Below are 20,932 nucleotides of genomic sequence, written 5' to 3'. Positions count from 1 at the left end.
CACTGTTAGAAAAATATGTTTTTCATATGTTCCGATATAAACAAAATGTGTGTTCGGGCACAATTTTTAAACACAATATATTTAAGTGCAAACATGTAATGTTCCTAAACTAACACAAAATGTTTGGGACACATATGTTAATATGTTCGAATATATTATGTTTGGGGCATGAATGTTTCATAAAAATAATATGCGTGAATGTAAACATATATAAATTTACAAATTTCGAGTAAACATATATATGTTGTGATACTTTATTCAGAGAGCGACAGAGAGAGAGAGAGAGTTAGTATAGAGAAAGAAATAGAGATGGAAACCGGGAGGGTTGAATAAAAAGATATCAACATAACACAGCGAGAGAATGAAATGAGAGCAATTTCTGTGAAACCGCTTGTATGTTGTTTCGGAAAACTGTTTTATAATATGGCCAAAAATTTGGTATGCTTAAGTCTAAATATTATTTAATTTGAATAGTAGATTGAGTATTCGGAATAAAGAGAATAGACATTCGGAACCAAGAAAACAGACATTTGAAAAAAAAACAGCGTATTTGTATTACAGAAAAAGATGCGAAGAACTCAAAAATTTCGTGGAAGTTAAAAATATGTGAGGGAATGAACACAATCTTCTTTGGGGAATTCTTCCAAGCATATACTATTTTTGGACTCAAAATGCTTCCAAACATATAATATGCTCACATAAAACAAACATATTAATGTTTCGGCGGTATCCAGTAATATATGTGCTTCCTGCAAAATATGTTTGGAACATATGTTAGAGAAGCGATTTTTTTTGAGGGTGAGGGTACATAAGCTTCGGCCTGGCCGAACTTACGGCAGTATATACTTGTTTTCATATAATTTTTTTTTGATTTTTTAATTTGTTTTTATTGTTTATAACTAAATTCTACATACAAATATAATTGTTTCAATTTTGTTAATTTTTTTTTGCTTGAATTTTCTTAAGACTATTATAACAAAATTTAAAAATTATTTTTGTTGAGCGTGTACTTCTTGTCCCCTGCACTGTGCGCAAGTGTTGCCGCAGCCGAAGCAGTATGCCCGCGTTTTCCGCTGCCGCCCGTACTCAGAACGGCAAAGCCTACATGACGGTCTACTTGACCTAGCCGCAAACGACGGTACATTGCCTTCCATCGGTCTTGGTAATACCTGAAATGAAAAGAAAAATAAAAAACAAATAAATATATATATATAAATATATATTCTATTCTTGAATTTGAAGATGTTTTTCTTACCCTGACATCGAATACTTCCATCGCATTGCGTATCCTTGGATATGAGGTTATATGGTTGTTCAGGGCACGTTCTTCGATATTTGGTGAGGCCAATTGTTTCGTTAGCTGTAACAAGAACGACCGCCGTCTGTCACTCCTTTTTATAGGCTTCATTTCGTTGTAAATTGTAAAAGCAGCGACGTCCAGCATATTATAAAACATGGCCAACGGCCATCGTTGTGTTGCTCTTTTGCAGCTGTAAGTGCCTAGCATTTGTAGCAATAAGGTATCCTTTGGATTAAGAAGATATATGTATAATACTTTTAATACCCAAGCAGTTACCCATGCTATATATACTTGTTATTACACAGAAAAAAATATAACCAAAATATTTCCAATTAAAAAGTTAATTGAAGTTGAAAATTTTTTCCAATTAATAAATTAATTGATATAATTATCTTTTTAATCATGATAGAAACATTAAGTTAATTAAGTCAATGATTGAAAATTATAAAATTTTTAATTAAAAAATTAATTGATACAATTAACTTTTTAATCAAATTCGGAAGACTAATTCAGTTAAAAAAGTGCTGATTTTTTTAAATTAAAAATGTATTGCAAACAGTCATTTGTTAATCCAAATAAAAAATCTAAGCCAATTAAGAAAGTAATTAAAAATAGTTACATTTTTCAATTAATAAATTAATTGAGTTTTGCAATCAACATCAATTAAATTTTTAATTGAATCAATTAAAAAATTAATTGAAATTTGCTGAAAAAATCAATTAATTTTTTAATCAAGAATTTTTTCTATGCCCAATTAAAACTGTGATTGATACTCTCATTTTCGTGATTGAAGACATTTCAATTAAAAAATTAATTGGATCAATTAATTTGGTGATTGAATCAGAAAAAATTTTTTTTGTGTGTATATTAATATATTTTAGTCTAAGTAGTTTCAATATTGTACTTTCTGTATTTATGTATGTATGTGTTAACAACATGGAATGTTACATTTGTTCAAGTAGTCTTTGAGTTTTTATTTGTCATAGCATGCTAAGTTATTTTCGATTAGACTTTGGATCAACTTTAATTGTCATATGAATAAAAATGAGTTTAGTTTGAAAATATTTGAAGAACGAAGCAGGCGTATTGTGTTTTATTCGGACAACGGCCATACTACAATTTTCAGAAGTGGGATACAAATTTTTTTTCCCAGTGCTTTTTGTGTTTTTGCAATAATGGAGAATATTTGTGCTAAAGATTATACCGTGCCTCAATTGCGGTTTTGGTTGCAACGACTTGGAAAATCATCATCGGGTACAAAAAATACGTTGGTAATAAGACTCAATGAGATTGATCCCCTACAACGAGGAGAATGTCCTGAAATGTTGGTTAATGTGGAAGATGACATTGATGATGCTCACGATGATGAGAAGGCAAGCGGCAAAATTGTGGAAAATTGTGAGAATGCTGAAATCGGAGCAACATCTAACTTTCCAAGAAAAAGCGATGATGAAAAAGTTGCATCAGAAGAAAAAGGTATGCCAGAAAATAATATAACTCAAAATTTTTAAGTTTTGTATGAGAAAAACAAATTGGTGCAATACAATTTGATAAAAAAAAAGCTGGATATTGTAAAACGTGAAAAAGAATTGCTTCGCCGAGAGAACGAGCTCCTGAAGAGTGCAGTGGTGGGAAAAAATGTCTGTCATGGCTTTGAAAGTATGCCGAAAACAAAATATTGTTTATATCAAAAAATGGATGACAGCAACCGTGGCAAAATAGATTCGTCTTTTGTCGTTATTAAGGATATTGTTCCTGATTATAATGGAAAAGTGTACCCAGAAATATGGATAAATCAATTCCATAGCATAGTCAAAGTTTACGATGTGAATGATGTCACTGCTAAAGCGCTTTTATTAAGTAAACTTAAAGGAAAAGTGCAGGCTTGGTTGCACTCCAAACCCAATTTCGCTGCCCAAAATGTAAGTGAGTTGTTAGAAGAAATGGAAGAAGTTTTTTCTATGAAGGAGGCAAAACTCGTAATGAGACGAAAGTTTGAGGCACGTATGTGGAAATATAATGAATCTTTCGTAGATTATTATAATGACAAAATTGAGCTGGCTTCTCATTTAGACATTGCCGAAGATGAGCTCATAGATAACATAATATATGGCATTACTGATAAACAACTTAAAATGCAAGCTAGTCTTCAGAGCTTTAAAAACAGATCACAACTTTTGCAAGCCCTTTCTAAAGTTGAACAATCACGAATGAAATCTTTCAGTGACAATGGGTCCTTTGAAAAGCAAAATGTGAACAATTTTCAGTGTTTCAATTGTCGCTCATTTGGTCACATGGCGGTGGAATGCAAGAAACCTAAAAAAACTTTTGGTGCATGTTACGCTTGTGGAAGCTTTGAACACAGAATAGCAACTTGTCCGAAATCCCAGTCAGATGTGCAGAAGCAGATGGAAGACAATGAGTATGTTAAGTATATAGATTTATCTTTAAATTCTAATTTTACTTCAAAATTTTCGTTAGAGTGTCTAATTGATTCTGGGAGTCCGGTCAGCTTTGTAAGGAAGTCATGCATGGTAGGCAGGATCGATTTTGATGTTCTTTCGCATTCTGAATTTGAATTTTATGGAATAAATAGATCTCAATTGAGAGTTTTCGGAAAATTCAATTGTTTTATGAAATTTAATAAAAAATGTGTTTCTGTAGAATTGTTAGTAGTTGCTGATGAGTCTATGAGGTATGAGTGTGTATTGGGAAGGGATTTTTTATTGAAGTGTAACTTGCGGCTTGCTCATGTAGAGAAATTGCAGGATCGTGAGGATCAGTTTGAGCAAGCAATTATGTCAATAGATTTGGATGAAAGTGATATGTCCGAACTCAAAATATGTAAGTCAACAAGCTTTGAGAACAGGCAAAAACTAGTGAATTTGTATGATAAAGTCTACTTGCGCCCAGAACGCCCATCAGAACCAAAGACGTATGGAGAGATCAAGTTAACTTTAAATGATACAAAACCGTTTTGTTGTAGACCAAGGAGGTTGTCTTATTCTGAGAAGAACGAACTAAGAAAGCTTTTGGATGAGTATTTAACGAAAGGATATATAAGACCTAGTGACTCCGAGTATGTTTCTCCAATTGTGCTAGTTAAAAAGAAAACCGGTGAATTAAGGATGTGTGTAGATTATCGTACATTGAACAAAGTTACGGCAAAGGATAACTATCCCATACCCTTAATTGACGACATGTTAGACAGACTTACTGGGAAGAAATTTTTCACTAAATTGGACTTAAAAAACGGATTTTTCCATGTATTTGTTAATCAGGATTCGGTGAAATACACGTCTTTTGTGACACCTTTGGGTCAATTCGAGTTTTTGAGGATGCCGTTTGGCTTAAAAAATGCCCCTTCAGTGTTTCAACGATTTGTAAATAAGGTTTTTGCGGATATGGTAAGAGATGATAAATTGATTATATATGGACGATATAATGATAGCGACGACTACCATGGAAGAACACTTCTTGGTAGAAAATAAGTTGGAATTAAGAACCGACAAATGTGATTTTTTGCAGACTTCTGTAAAATATTTAGGATACAATATAGATGGGAGTGGTATTAGGGCTGACGATTCCGGGTTATCTGCTGTACGAGACTTTCCAATTCCAGAGAATACGCAATCCGTACAAAGATTTCTAGGACTATGTTCATATTTTAGACGTTTTGTTAAAAATTTTTCTGTAATTGCTAAGCCATTGCATGATTTGACTAGGAAAGACAAGAAGTTTGTTTTTGGAGAAATGGAGTTAGAAGCATTCGAGGAGCTAAAAAGAAAGTTAGTGGAATCTCCTGTGTTGGCCTTGTACGATCCAAGAGATGAAACGGAACTCCATTGTGATGCGAGTTCGATAGGTTTTGGGGCTGTTTTATTACAACGTAAACAGGATGGAAAGCTTCATCCAGTATTTTACTTCTCTAAAAGAACAACGGATACAGAATCAAAATATCATAGTTTCGAGCTGAAACACTTGCCATAATATACGCTCTACAACGTTTCAGGGTTTATTTGCAGGGAAAACGATTTAAGATTATTACAGATTGCGATTCCCTAACTTTGACCCTGAATAAAAAGGAATTGAATCCAAGAATTGCTCGTTGGGCTTTGGAGCTACAGAACTATGACTACATTTTAGAACATAGGTCAGGAAAGAGAATGGAACATGTGGATGCATTGAGCAGAAGCACCAGCATAATAGTTATTGAGTACAATGCCTTTGAGGAAAATTTGATAATTTGCCAGAATCGCGATGAAAAAATAAAGGAAAAGGAAAAAGAAAGGAAAAACATGCAGGTGATAGATTATTATTTTATGTACCGGAAGCTATGGAAGGCCATGTTTTATTTAAATATCATGATCAGATGGGTCACATTGGGATAGATAAAATGGTGGATTTAATAATGAAGAGTTATTGGTTTCCCAATCTTAGGTCGAAAGTTTCAGCGCATATTCAAAACTGCTTAAGGTGCATTTCATATTCATGCAAGCAGGGCAAAATGGAGGGGTTTCTTCATAATATTCCGAAGCCCAATGCTCCTTTTGAAGTTATCCATGTCGATCACATTGGTCCTATTGATAATGGTAGGTTCATGAAACACCTTTTAGTGATTGTGGATGCTTGCACGAAGTTTGTTAGACTTTACCCTGCTAAAGCAACTGGATCTAAAGAGGCCATTGCGGCACTAGGAGACTATTTCAGATCGTATAGCCGTCCGAAATGTTTGATTAGTGATAGAGGATCCTGTTTCACATGGAAAGAGTTCAAGAGTTTTTTGGAGTCGAATGAAGTTTCACAAATATCAGTGGCAGTGGTTCTCCCCAAGCCAACGGCCAAGTCGAAAGATTGAATAGGTCCATAGGCCCAATGTTGGCGAAATTAGTAGATGCCGAGAATGGCACATACTGGGACAATGTAGTAGAACAAGTAGAATACGTTCTTAATAATACAATACATCGTTCTGTAGGTGAGTATCCAAGTGTAATGTTTTTTGGATTAAGACAGAGAGGAAAGGAAGATGATAGGTTGGCTAAATTAATTGAATATTTTAACTCCGGTGCAATTTTTGACAATAATGCGGATCCCAAAGTTGACCACAAGAGGATAAGAGATAATGCTAGAGAACGTGAGCAGAAACTTCAGCGTTACAATGAGGGTTACGTTAACAAAAATAGAAAAGAACCAAGAGTATACAATACTGGTGACTACGTAATGGTGAAAAATTTTGACACCACAACAGGAGTTTCGAAAAAGTTTAGGGGTCCTTATCGAGTCTCCAAGGTCTTAAGAAATGATCGTTATTTGCTCGAGGATGTGGATGGGTTTCAGCAGTCTCGGACACCTTATAAAGGTGTGTGGGCAGTTTCAAACATACGTCCTTGGTTTGATGGTAGGAAAAGTAGTTGATGAGAGACCAGGAGTTCTCTCGGTCAGAATGGCCGAGTTGTAGCAATAAGGTATCCTTTGGATTAAGAAGATATATGTATAATACTTTTAATACCCAAGCAGTTACCCATGCTATATATACTTGTTATTATATTAATATATTTTAGTCTAAGTAGTTTCAATATTGTACTTTCTGTATTTATGTATGTATGTGTTAACAACATGGAATGTTACATTTGTTCAAGTAGTCTTCGAGTTTTTATTTGTCATAGCATGCTAAGTTATTTTCGATTAGACTTTGGATCAACTTTAATTGTCATATGAATAAAAATGAGTTTAGTTTGAAAATATTTGAAGAACGAAGCAGGCGTATTGTGTTTTATTCGGACAACGGCCATACTACACATTTGATCCATGGTATCAACGCCGCATTTGTTGGCGTTGTAATCTATTATGGCATAGGGCATCCGCTTCTCGGTTTGGTCGTCAACGAGGCAGGTGTAGTGCATTGTGGAGAGCACGTTCACCACTTTATTTTTTTTTTTTTTTTGCACGTATGAGTATAACGATATATCCCCCTCGTTGAACCCAAATAATGTACTATTGATGGTGCGCTTCGGGTTCTTCTTGAACTCCTGTGGAATGAATGTTTTGTTGTAGCACACTGTACCAACATATGCGGTCTTCCTCCTCAACAAAATACGCGCCAAGTCAAGAGTGGTAAAGAAATTATCCGCGTATATAGTACGGCCAGCATCTAAATATTTTCCCACAAGATCCAGCACTACGTTCTGCTTTTGGTTTATCTCCCGTTGTTGGTTTGGCAGATTTCCAATATATATCATTCCCTTCACAGGATAATAACTCTGTGAGTCGCATAACCACCATACTTTAAAACAATACTTAGCTGGCTTTGACGGAATATATTGTGTGAAGCGGGTGCGGCCTCTCAAGCGGGTACGACTGCTCATCAACTGTTAGTGCTTCATGAGGAGTGTAAGCTGCTGGAAAGTTATGTTGCAACATTTCCCAAATGTCGTCAATAGCCGCAGTTTTGCTTTTGATGAGTCGCTGTTGTCGAGTGTTTCCATTGTCGAATCGAATAAATTGCTTTATACACATGAAGCGATCATACGACAACGCAGCGTTGTATATTGGGCAACGCGTCGCGTCCCATAATTCCATAGCCGGTTCATGGTTTGATCTTGTGAGTCCAGCATACAAAAGAATAGCTACAAAGGCGTCAAACTCTTTCACTGTCACTGGCTTCCACTCCTTTTTCTTCGTGGGATTCGCCAATTTCCATGCAGCTGTAACCTCCCTGCCTTTACGATTTGTTTTGTTTTTATCATCATCCCTAATGTCTTTGAGTTTAGGTCTTTGTGTTCAGAACAAGTAAATTATGTGTTGAAACAATAAAAAAAAATTATAATGATGCCCAAAAACATGCATTTATTAGTGAAATTCCGTACAAGGTCCACACGGACCTATTCACACGTCCGCGTACTATTCTCACTAAAACCTCAATAACTCCTAAAGTAATGATCCGATCGGCTTGATTTTTTTCCAAAAGATGCGCAACAAAATACTCTTGGAATACAGAGTAACTTTGGGGGTGGGTTGTAGTGGCCGAAGTAGGAGTAATTTCAGTTTGAAAAGGCAAAAAAACCCTCACTCATCGGAGGGTTAAAAGGTACAACAGGGCATTAAATTTTCCTGGTTTTAACAACGCTTTGGGGAAATCTCAAAATGTGTAGCAAAATTTAGTTAAACTTTCGCACGAGTTAGTTTATTCTTCCTATAAAACAGTTAATTTTTTTCGGTGTATAAGCTGATGTGTAACAAAAATGTTTTAAATTCATCTGGGTGTAATAATATTAAATTAGATTTCTATAAAACAATTTCAATATAATTTCCATTTCAGCAGTTTTTCTTATATACTGAACATTCTTAATGACTTTTTTCTAAGCTTCCGATCACCATCGTAACAGGTTGGCTGATAAGACCCCGGTCTAACAAAGAAAAACAAATTTTTTTTGTCAAAATTAGTTTTTATTATTCAAGAGCGATACAACGATTACAACGACCTTCCAATTTGTTGATACCATTTTGGTTGTACTCCTTCGGGTTTGCCTCAAAATAGGCCTCAGTTTCGGCGATCACCTCTTCAGTGCAGCCAATTTTTTCCGTGCGAGCATCCTTTTGAGGTCTGAGAACAAGAAAAAGTCGCTGGGGCCAGATCTGGAGAATACGGTGGGTGGGGAAGCAATTAGAAGCCCAATTCATTAATTTTGCCATCGTTCTCAATGACTTGTGGCACGGTGCGTTGTCTTGGTGGAACAACACTTTTTCTTCTTCATATGGGGCCGTTTTGCCGCGATTTCGACCATCAAACGCTCCAATATCACCATATAATAGTCACTGTTGATGGTTTTTCCATTCTCAAGATAATCGATAAAAATTATTCCATGCGCATCCCAAAAAACAGAGGCCATTATTTTGCCAGCGGACTTTTGAGTCTTTCCACTTTCGGAGACGGTTCACCGGTCGCTGTCCACTCAGCCGACTGTCGATTGGACTCAGGAGTGTAGTGATGGAAATCTCGGGTGTATTACGAGTTAACAGCTGGAAACACTGCTCAGAATCATCACCACGTTGTTGTTTTTGGTCAAATGTGAGCTCGCGCGGCACCCATTTTGCACAGCGCTTCCGCATACCGTTGATATCTTTAAGGCCTCTGCTATCTCGATCAACTTCATTTTACGGTCATTCAAAATCATTTTGTGTATTTTTTTGATGTTTTCTATTTTTAACCGCTGAACTTCTCGCAGAAAAATAATCGAGAAGGTTCAGCGGTTAAAACTAGAAGTTCTCATATGTAATAGGTACTTTTAGTTAATGTGGTATCACAATGGACTGAATAGTCTAAGTGAACTTGAATCTTAATCGGGCTGCCACTTTAACCTAACCTAACCTTGATGTTTTCGTCGGTAACCACCTCTTTCGGGCGTCCACTGCGTTCACCGTCCTCCGTGCTCATTTCACCACGCTTGAATTTTGCATACCAATCAATTATTGTTGATTTCCCTGGGGCAGAGTCCGGAAACTCATTATCAAGCCAAGTTTTTGCTTCCACCGTATTTTTTCCCTTCAGAAAACAGTATTTTATCAAAACCCGAAATTCCTTTTTTCCATTTTTTTCACAATAACAAAAGTTGCTTCACAAAAGACGCTCTATCTCACAAACTAATTGACTTACAGACGTCAAATTTTGACACGAATCATTTGAAGGTTGGTACTATATAAAAATAATATGCATTTAATACTAGCGACGCCATCTATGTTTCAGACCGGGGACTTATCAGCCAACCTGTTACATCTCATCGCTAAAGTATTAATAACTCACTTCAAAGGTGTAATAAGCAAACCAAAATATTCCATACATCTATATTCCCTTGTTGCATACCTGCTAAAAAGATACAACAGCCCATGCCAACACCAAATATACAACTGAAGCATGACAAACAAAATCGGGCAAAACCCAAACATTCCTACAACAACAAAAACACATGTGCCTTCATTGAAAACAACACCTCATCCAGTCAAATAAACCATCCGCGAATAACAAACACACATACAAATCAGTGAAAGAACAAAAATAAAAACAACCCCACCCTCAGATATACACAACATACCCAGCACTCGGTACCATTTCTCATTATTGCATTGCTCTCACTCTCAAACAAAATTTAAGTACATCATCTTTACATTAATCACATTTCACTTTGCCGAGAAAGACCTCCTTACTCTTATAGTTATTGCACTTATTATTTAGAAAGTACTTTACATTTCACGAGTTGTTTTATAGTATGACAAAAGAATTTTTAACTACCAGTTAAGAAAATTTTTAAGGAAATTTCCATTGTATTTTGTAGGCCATGAACTAAACGATTGCTACTTAAAATTTCCTTTCGATAATTTAATTTTCGTAGAAGATACGAAAAATGAACTAAAATTCTTGTAATAAATTATTGTAAAAATATTCTTAAATTTACGATACACTTTTTTATGTTGAATATTTAGTTTTTTTTATACCCTTCACCACTACTGTGGTACAGGGTAAAATAAGTTTGTGCATTTGTATGCAACGCCAAGAAGGAAAAGTCTGAGACCCATCGTTTAGTATACCGATCGTCTTAGAATTAAATTCTGAGTCGATTTAGCGATGTCCATATGTCTGTATATGTAATTTTGTGCGCAAAGTACAGCTCGCAGTTTAAGTCTGATCGTCCTCAAATTTGGCGCAGAGGTTTACATTGGCTCAAAGACAATCGCTATTGATTTTGAAAAAAATTGGTTCAGATTTAGATATAGCTGCCATATATATTTATCAACGATCTGGTCATAATTGACGTATTTATAAACGTATTTATTTTCTCAAAATTTCGGGTAGCCAAATAGCTCCCATATATATGTACGCCAGAGTGGAGGAAATGTGGTAGAATGTTTCATATTTTAGATTTTCAATGGGAGTTTCCTCCAATTGACTCGATAGTATGCACAGAGAATACATTTAATATGCTAACATATTTAACTGTGTCATCTTAATCTAATATGGCCAAAATACTCACATTTTACACAAAATTCTGTGATGATTTCCCCATATCGTAGTCATATTCTACACACTGTAATGCCAAACTTTTCACAGAATGGTCGAATTTTAAATAAAGCTTCGACTTGTAGAAATTTCAACCGAATTGGCCAAATAATATATCACAACCCACAATTTAACAAATATCTTGGCGAGATTTGACCAATATCCTTGTAAAATCGCCACTGCTGAGTAGCAAAAATTTAAAATATTTCTCAAATTGTCCTATATATCGAAAACATATGTATGTGTTTCATCCCAGGGTGTTAGCCGATTTAATTTTTAATTCTAGCGATTTTGTAGAAGTAAAAAAAATTGTCTCCAAATCGTTTCAGATATAAATATTTGTATATAGGAATATACATTTTGATAATAACTCCCAACAAATTTGAAAAAGTTGATATGGTAACACAAATTTTGGTCTACATAATGGTGAAGTGTATAATATAGTCGGCCCCGCCCGACTTTAGGCTTTACTTACTTGTTTTGTGTTATTTCCTTTATATCGATAACAACGCAGTTTTTTGAGTTAATATAGCTTACTTCATTAAGTACTAACTGTTTCAGGTACAAATTTTATGATACCTAAGAAAAGTTGAATTCCTTACACCATTTTATAAGTTGGCCCCAAATAGGGTAAGTTACCAGCTAATATAAAGAATAAAAAAATATGTTTAATTACATGGTGTTAATTTTTAACAATTTTCATTATTCCTTCCATTTTTTCAGCAAGATGTGTGAAATATATACTTACGACGGATAAAAAACTAAGGATAAGACAAAATGTCCAAACAGCGAGTTAAAATAAACTAATTTCTCGTTCCACGTGGCCATAATTCACAAAACCATTGTATTAAGAACTTTCATTATAAGTTTTTATAATACAGTACTTTTGCTTAAAGAAAGTTTACTTTTAATGTACGAAAATTTTCATAACAGTATAACGGTTTATTTATAATTATTTAATTTATCTGTGTTTATTAATTTATAGACATAAACCATAATCCCATGAATTATTTCAATCCCACTGACTAGTTTAATCCCAAAGAAATCGTAAAAAATCCCAAACGAGCCTAGTTTAGGTTAGGTTAGATTAAAGTGGAAGCCCGATTAAGTTTCAGACTCACTTAGACTATTCAGTCCATTGTGATACCACATTAACTAAAAGTACCTATTACATATGGCCACTTCTAGTTTTAACTGCTGAACCTTCTCGATAATTTTCTTCTGTTGAACCAACCAGATTGTTCCAAACACATTAGCAGACTGCTTAAGTTAAAGTTTTCCAGGCCCGCCAGTAATCTAAAGCAATATGCTCCTAAAATTCGCTTACGCCTTACACAAAAAGCAAGACACCCACACAAGAGGTGTTTACTTGATTCCTTTTCCTCCACATCATGACAACTTATACAATAGTCATTATACTTCGCGCCTATAGTTTTTGCAAATTCGCCTATCAGACAGTGACCCGTTATAGCAGATATCAGTAGTGCTATCTGACGCCTTGAGAACACTAGCATATCTAGTGTGCGGTTTAAGTTTAAATGGGGCCATATTTGCTTGGTGTCGTTACAACCCTTGCAATTCTCCCATCGAATATTGGCCATCATAACAGCCTTCTCACGCAGTAAGAGCTTGCAGGTAGCCAGGGGCATACCAACAGATTCTAGTTCCCCTGGAATATGTAAGGTAGTCCCTAGCCTTGCCAACTCATCCGCTTCGCAGTTCCCCGGTATGTTCCTATGGCCAGGCACCCATATTAGGTGAATATTGTACTGCTCAGCCATCTCGTTGAGAGATTTGCGGCAGTCGATGGCCGTTTTCGAGTTGATGAACACAGAGTCCAAGGATTTTATTACAGGTTGACTGTCTGAGAATATATCAATGCCCACATTTTTTGGAACATTATTTCTCAGCCAATTCGCCACCTCTCTTATTGCTAATATTTCAGCCTGAAAAACACTACAGTGATTAGGTAATCTTTTCGCTATTCGAATTTCCACATCTTTAGAATATACTCCGAACCCCACTTGTCCATTCAATTTGGAACCATCAGTATAGAAATCTATATATCTTTTATTACCAGGGGTCTGTGTACACCACGCCTCACTGTTGGGAATTAGAGTTTCAAACTTTTTGTCGAAAAGTGGTTTTGCCAGGGTGTAATCCACTACGTTAGGCACATCTGGCATTACTTTGAGGATCGGACTGTGACCGTACATTCTTTCCGACCACAGCGATAGCCCGCTCAACCGCACAGCCGCTGCTGCAGCCGATTGTTTGGCCAAAATGTCTAAAGGCAATAGATGCAGCTTGACATTAAGGGAGTCTGTTCTTACTAAATGCGCCTGAGATACATAAGCTCGCCATACGCTGAACTTTATCTAAAAAAGTCGGTTTCTGAAGTGCCGGCCACCAGACTACAAACACCATATAGCATTATAGGTCTAACTACTGCCGTGTATAGCCAATGCACAATTTTTGGTTTTAGTCCCCACTTTTTCCCTATTGCCTTTTTGCACGAGTACAAAGCTACCGTGGCTTTTCTTGCCCTCTCTTCAATATTAAGCCTAAAATTCAGCTTCCTGTCCAAAATAACGCCAAGGTACTTTGCACACTCACCAAAGGGAATTTCAATACCTCCTAAGGAAATGGGCCTAACCGTGGGAGTTTTGCGATCTTTGCAGTACATGACTAGTTCTTTCTTTGCTGGATTTACCCGAAGACCATTATCTTTCGCCCATTCTCAGTCATCCGGAGAGCTCTCTGAATAATATCTCTGATTGTGGATGAAAATTTTCCCCTGACTGCTAGCACCACATCATCTGCGTATGCCACCACTTTTATCCTTTCTTTTTCTAGGGAAACCAGAAGGTTGTTTATAGCAACATTCCAAAGAAGAGGTGATAGAACTCCTCCTTGAGGAGTGCCTCTGTTCACATACTTGAATCCACGCTAGTTCTAAGATACATGTCTATCATCCTCTCCAGGGTCTTAAGTAGGAATGAGGATAAGCTGATTGGTCGGAAATCCTTCGCACTCGAGTGAGAGGCTTTTCCTGCTTTAGGTATGAAGACGACTTTTGTTTCCCTCCAATTTTATGGAATATATGCTAAGTTTACACATCGTTTATATATCACCGTCAACCAGGGGATAATTCTTTCAGCCACTGCTTGTAATTCCGCCGGAGTAATTCCATCAGGTCCGGGGGATTTGTATGGTCCAAAGCTATTTAAAGCCCATTTTATTCTAGATTCCGACACAATTTCCTCAATAGGAAATGACCGCTGAGCCTCTGTTACACCGCAGAACATGGTTCAACCGTCTGATTTCCAGGGAAGTGTGTGTCCAAAAGTACCTCCAACGTCTCCTCACAGGACGTTGTCCAATTTCACTCCGATGTTTTAATGAAACCTGGAGCGGTGTTAGTGGATGCTAGTACCTTCCGTAGTCTGGAAGCCTCTGACGTATTCTCAATACTGCTACGGTAATCATCCCAAGAGTTTTGTTGAGACCTTCTCAGTTATCGTTTGTATGCTCTCAGATTCATCTTGTAAGTGTGCCAATCCTCCGGAGCTCTTGTGGACTTTGCTTTGTTAAAGAGCTTCCTGCAGGATTTCCTCATATTACTTAACTCCGTAGTCCACCGTGGCGGCCGATTTTTTCCCTTGGCTTTCCTCTAGGGCAAGCAGCTTTCAGTGACATGTTGAAGGCCTTAGTAATCCGCTCCACTGCGTGTTCGATATCTTGCACAGTGTTCATATTTGTCTCTGGCATTTCCGGCATCATCAAATTGAACGATTCCCTATACATATTCCAATCAGCTTTCCTAACATTTGGCGGAAATATGGTCTTTGAAGTACTAACAGCCAATCTGAAACTGATGTAGCGATGATCTGAGAAGCTATGTTCTCTCAAAACTTTCCACTCAGATATCTTATCATTCAGTTCCGGAGAGGTCAACGTGACGTCCAAAACCTCTTGCTTGTTTTTGGTGACGAAGGTTGGTGCATCTCCCTTATTGCAAACTACCAGGTTAGTACGCAAAATAAACTCTATTAGCAACTCTCCCCTTGCATTAGTATTACTACTTCCCCAAATACTATGATGTGCATTTGCATCGCATCCCATAATGAGTTTTGTCTTTGTTTTTAGTGACTCCTCAACTAAGGTCTTAACGGCACAAGGTCCCTATCATGTCCCGTGTAGACCAAAGATACCCAATATTTGCATTTGGATATCTCTAGACTGGCTACGACAGTGTCTGCATTGCTCAATTAAGGAAGCAGAAACCAGTTGAGCTCGTTTTTAGCAATTATACATGCTCGATTTATATCGTTACCGGTATTATGCAAAAGTTTGAAACCCGGAGTGCTTAATTCACAGATCTTGTTCTTATATATGTATGGTTCTTGAATAAGAACTATATCTATGTCTCCTTTCATCAGGAGAACTTTTAAGGCAGCACAAGCGGCCTTACAATGGTGAAGATTTATCTGGAGGAACCTTAGAACCATCCAAATTTTCAACCACCGTCACATCAGCCGCTTCAATTGAGTCATCAAGGCTTCCTCTTCACAGATCTCGGTAACTCTCGCAACAATCCGCGGTTCAGCATTGGTGAGGTTTGAGCCTGTAGAAACTTCCCGCATATGATTTTCGCCATAGTTTGCAGGTTTTATGTCTCCTTCGGCTTCGCTAGGAGATTTTTTCACTGCTGACTCTACCGGAGGCTTGTCCGCTTCGGAATCCTTTGGCTGATCGCTTTTGTATACCTTCATATGGATATCATGAAAGCCATAACTTACACGTCCTTGGGTCTGGGCTACTTGTGGCAGCGACTCTATGTTTAATATAAACACCGCATGTCGTCTTGGTCAATCCACCTCGTCCAAACGACCAACCTTCCAATCGGCGGTTGGAAGATCTGGGTTACATTCTTTTAGTCTCTCTAGTATTGACTCAGGATCAGGAGGGTTTGCCGGTATCCATGCATGTGCTCCAGGTTTAGCCGGTATGTCTTTTTTATCGACTAACTCCAAAGCGGCTCCTTCCCAAACTTCACCAATTTGCATCAATGCAGCTTTAAAGCAATCCATAGACCTCTGGTCCGCAAAAGCTATTAACTTATATCGTCCTTGATACCATCCAGCATCTTGCCGTCGAGGACTTGGTCCGGGAAATTTTTTTCGCACCTCTGAGTAGACACCAGACATCGCGTTCTCAATTTCCTCCATTTTTGCCTTGGAATCATACCGTCCAATGCTCCTTTATTAATAATAGCCATCACAAGGCTGACTCAGTCAAACGATCTTTGATCCCGTTTAGAGAATGGCACCTCATCCGGTGATCGTTCACTTTTTCCAGCTTCAAGAATTCTTTGAGCCCATTTTAAGGAATCGCTTTGCTTAGCCGACAACGTGCTTGGGTCGACTGATCCTAATTTCTTTAGGATAAACAAAGCATTTCTTCGTTCCTTGAACCTCTTTCGTGAGGGATTACCTCCTTTTGATGTCGTCACCTTAGAAAAGGTTCGATTTGCCAAAGTGTCACCGCCAGTCGACCCGTCTAGAGGTCGACTAATTGGGCCTGACTGTTGGTCGCTGCCCAAATTTATAACTTCAGTCGTTACCCTCCACTGGGCCCTGAAGTTAGCAACCCAGTGTATGACTTTGAATTTCGCTGCATGGTGGTTTATTATTTCCACCACACGTGAAATTCGTAATAAGTACTTATTACGATGAAATACTCCGCTTAGAAAACACGTCCGTTCAGTTCGACGGTTGAATAATAATAACCTATAGGCTAATAACGAGCCTAAAACGATAATTAATTATTGTCATATTATCGCATTCATTATTACACTTATAAACCAGATTGAAAGTAAGCTACTTCCGACAAAAAATGAATAACCTCCTTCTTGTTTCGTTCTACATTTCATACTGGTAAGATCGCACTCCAAAAGAAATAAATCAGACATAATTTATTCCATCCCTAACAATTCCAATTTTTTATTTCTTTTCTTCGATATTTGTTTGGAACACAATTCTCTCAATTTTCATTTGGAGTCCAAAGTTAATAGCTACATTGATAGATTACTGGCTTTGCATTGGCTCATAAAGACGTTCCCTCTCCAGCAGGTGGATTTAACAACCATATGCGCAAACATATTTAGTGGTCCTTCGAACCGGATAGCTCTGTGGAATCCATTAAGAGGAATAACTCTCTGAGAATACAACTCCAAATTCTGACATCCCAATTTCCAAGCAGATAAACAGGTTAGTTTACGTTTAACTTTTTTCTCCTGTTCATTATATGATGAGCTAATGAGTGATGTATCAGAGGTTTATAGAACCGCAATAAATTTTATTGAGTGCACGTGGTAAAAAAAAAATAATTAAAATTAAAGGAAAATCTGTATGATTACTGGGCTGTGTAATTAGAATAATAAAAGACAGTAATAATACCGAAATACTTTTGATGGAGATTAGTGAAGAAGGGAAAGTAACGAGAAATACATAGAAAATTTTAATGAAAACCTTAATGCCGCGAGAATTATATCTGTGCCATCGAAAGAAGAAAAAGCTAATACGAATTGTAATTATTTTAAAAATTTTCGGTGAGTTTCATAATGTTGAGAAATTATAATTAAAGTCTCTTCTTATTATTAGTGACGATATACTGGTCTATTTAACCTCTAAATGACCTTAAAACCACAACCAATCCCTTTTGCTTTTCTGTTTTCAATCTTACCCTCCGCATGCATAAGAATATTCCCCCATTATATTTCCTCCACGTCTCATTTTACCCCCTCATCTACAGTTCTATTCGCGCGAAAAATTTGTTCTTTTTGCGTTGTAAGTTCCATCTCACTTAAAGACCATTTTGTCTCTTACATCAAATATTTGTTCAATGCTCGATGGGATCATCTTCAAACCAGGTTTGAAGCTTTGTTATTTCTCTTTACCTACGTACACTATTCGACTCTGTTGGGTAATGTATGTCCATTTTCAAATTCCATAATCATGTGTTAATAATTCATTAACGTCCACGGAGTGCCCTACGAGCGATTTCGAAATTTTTCCTACGCTGAACTAAATATTATTATATCCACACTACAAATTAAATCAAATATTATCTCCACACTATAAACTGAATTAAATATTATCTCCACATATTGTCTCCATATTAAAATTTCCGGCCAATTTCTTTACCAAAACCCTTTAGCCAATTTTTTTTTTCCAAAGACCTATTTGGAATCGAATATTACCATTGAATTTTAGTATCCTCATACCGTAAACGAATGCTGAATATTTACATTCTCATGTCAATTGGTTTTGTTAGCCCTTGTTGACTATTTTTAATTTACCTAGGTAGCATACCCAAATGCAGTGCGTAAGTGGCCAATAGATGAATGTACCTTCGCTAGTTGCCCCTCAGTTTGCATCATTTTTATTTTGCCCATCTACCATTCACGTAGCTCTCTTTTTGATCTCTGTATTATTCCTAATCTCATCACATGAATTTGTCTACATATATACATATTGTGATTGGAATATACTCTTACGATCCACTTCCATGAAACACAACATAAACGACATTCCAAGTAAATAAAGGCAGTCATTATAGTTGGGTGAAAGTATATGGAATTTGTGAACAGCTGATTTATGTGCAATTGGAATTTTTAGATACATTTTTTACTACAACATATCCTAGCAAAATATTTCGGAGGACGTGCATTTCTACCACAGTTACTCAGTGTAAATTTTCATGAAAAGTGTATATACATATTTCTATTTGGTGAGACATTATAGTGTAAACTTATTTCGTGATCTGTCACACATATAGGAAAAGGCTTGTCGACACTTCGTTTGGGTTCCTGTTACTTTCGCATTGTCATGTCCTTACATAAGTTTATCCGTCTTTCTGACAGACTTGTCGAGTTCTAAGCGAACCTAGACGACAAGCAGACCCCTTTATCATCGATTTTTCTTCTTGAAACTCATAGGACTGAATTGAAGTCCCTGTGGGAGGGACTCAAATCGTCATATGAGGAATGTCTTCTTGATATTGAATCTGAAATCGATCAGACAGAGGAGGGTGGAGACAATCAGAAAGACGATGGTTCAAGTGTCGCTCAGGTTAAAAGGAAATACAACAGCGCATATGCCTCTAACTGTCGCGGTAATGCTCGGTTATGGGAATGAATTTCTGCCCGGCGGTGCCTCCAATCACGAATCGTGAGATTTCGAAAATAGATAACAAAATCTATGCCCGATATTTCTTTTATTTTAGAAAGTTTTTTTTTTATCGTTACTTAATTGTTGAATTATTGCATTTCTACCACAGTTACTCAGTGTAAATTTCCATGAAAAGTGTATATACATATTTCTATTTGGTGAGACATTATAGTGAGACAAGATTCGATTGTGTAAACTTATTTCGTGATCTGTCACACATATAGGAAAAGGCTTGTCGACACTTCGTTTGGGTTCCTGTTACTTTCGCATTGTCATGTCCTTACATAAGTTTATCCGTCTTTCTGACAGACTTGTCGAGTTCGAAGCGAACCTAGACGACAAGCAGACCCCTTTATCATCGATTTTTCTTCTTGAAACTCATAGGACTGAATTGAAGTCTCTGTGGCAGGGACTCAAATCGTCATATGAGGAATGTCTTCTTGATATTGAATCTGAAATCGATCAGACAGAGGAGGGTGGAGACGATCAGAAAGACGATGGTTCAAGTGTCGCTCAGGTTAAAAGGAAATACAACAGCGCATATGCCTCTTACTGTCGCGCTAATGCTCGGTTATGGGAATGAATTTCTGCCCGGCGGTGCCTCCAATCCCGAATCCTCAGGTTTCGACCGGGTTTAAACTTCCTCCGTGCGAAATCCCTATATTCAGCGGTGATTTTTCATTGTGGTCCACGTTCCGGGATATGTTTACGGCGGTCTGCTTGAGGAATCCCCGCTTAAGTTCTGTTGAGAAACCTTTCCATCTCAACCAAAAGACTAAAGGCGAACCACACGATATCGTTAGCAAGCTACCGTTGACTAACGAAAATTTCAAGGTGGCATGGGAAAACCTCTCCGCGCGTTATGAGAATAAAAGGGTCCTTGTCAATATTCAATTAAAGAATTTATTCAATCTCACCGCTATACCAGCTGAAAGCGCCTCGTCCTTGAAAAGGATCCAAAGGGACATTAATTTGTGTATTTCATTACTTAAGCTTTATGGGATTAAGGTCGAGACATGGGATCCTATATTCACGTTTGTCTGCTCTAATCTACTTCCTGACTCCACTCTCACTTTGTGGGAACAAACTTTGACTGATAAAACCATTATCCCCAAGTGGGCAGAGCTAGATGGATTCCTTACTAATAGGCATCGAACATTAGAATCCGTGTGCGAAATTAGGAAGCAGGATTCCAAAGCTTCCAGTTCAAATGCCAAGAATTCTAGTAGCAACCAAAAGGTTCGGCCAATTTCTTCCAATGTACGTACATTTCAGAATAATGTTTCTCAAATAAAGTGCAAATTATGTCCCAACGAATGTCATATCATTCGTCACTGCCCCAAATGA

At 37.1% G+C, this 20,932-nt stretch overlaps 1 protein-coding gene across 1 annotated transcript; it reads left to right on the top strand.

Annotated features, from left to right (window-relative positions):
* The first annotated feature begins 20,164 nt into the window (after positions 1–20,164).
* LOC142224784 (uncharacterized) lies at positions 20,165–20,932 on the top strand. Its single transcript, XM_075294569.1, has one exon. The coding sequence runs from the start codon at positions 20,165–20,167 to the stop codon at positions 20,930–20,932; it is 768 nt and encodes a 255-aa protein (XP_075150684.1).

The sequence above is a fragment of the Haematobia irritans genome, chromosome 2, assembly GCF_050003625.1.
Source record: "Haematobia irritans isolate KBUSLIRL chromosome 2, ASM5000362v1, whole genome shotgun sequence".
Lineage (NCBI taxonomy): Eukaryota > Metazoa > Arthropoda > Insecta > Diptera > Muscidae > Haematobia > Haematobia irritans.
The sequence above is the reverse complement of the archived record's forward strand: the minus strand, read 5'-3'. Positions and strand labels throughout refer to the sequence as shown.

Excerpts from the sequence above, each read along its gene's own strand:
- LOC142224784 (XM_075294569.1), top strand. The coding sequence starts at position 20,165 with ATGAATTTCTGCCCGGCGGTGCCTCCAATCCCGAATCCTCAGGTTTCG.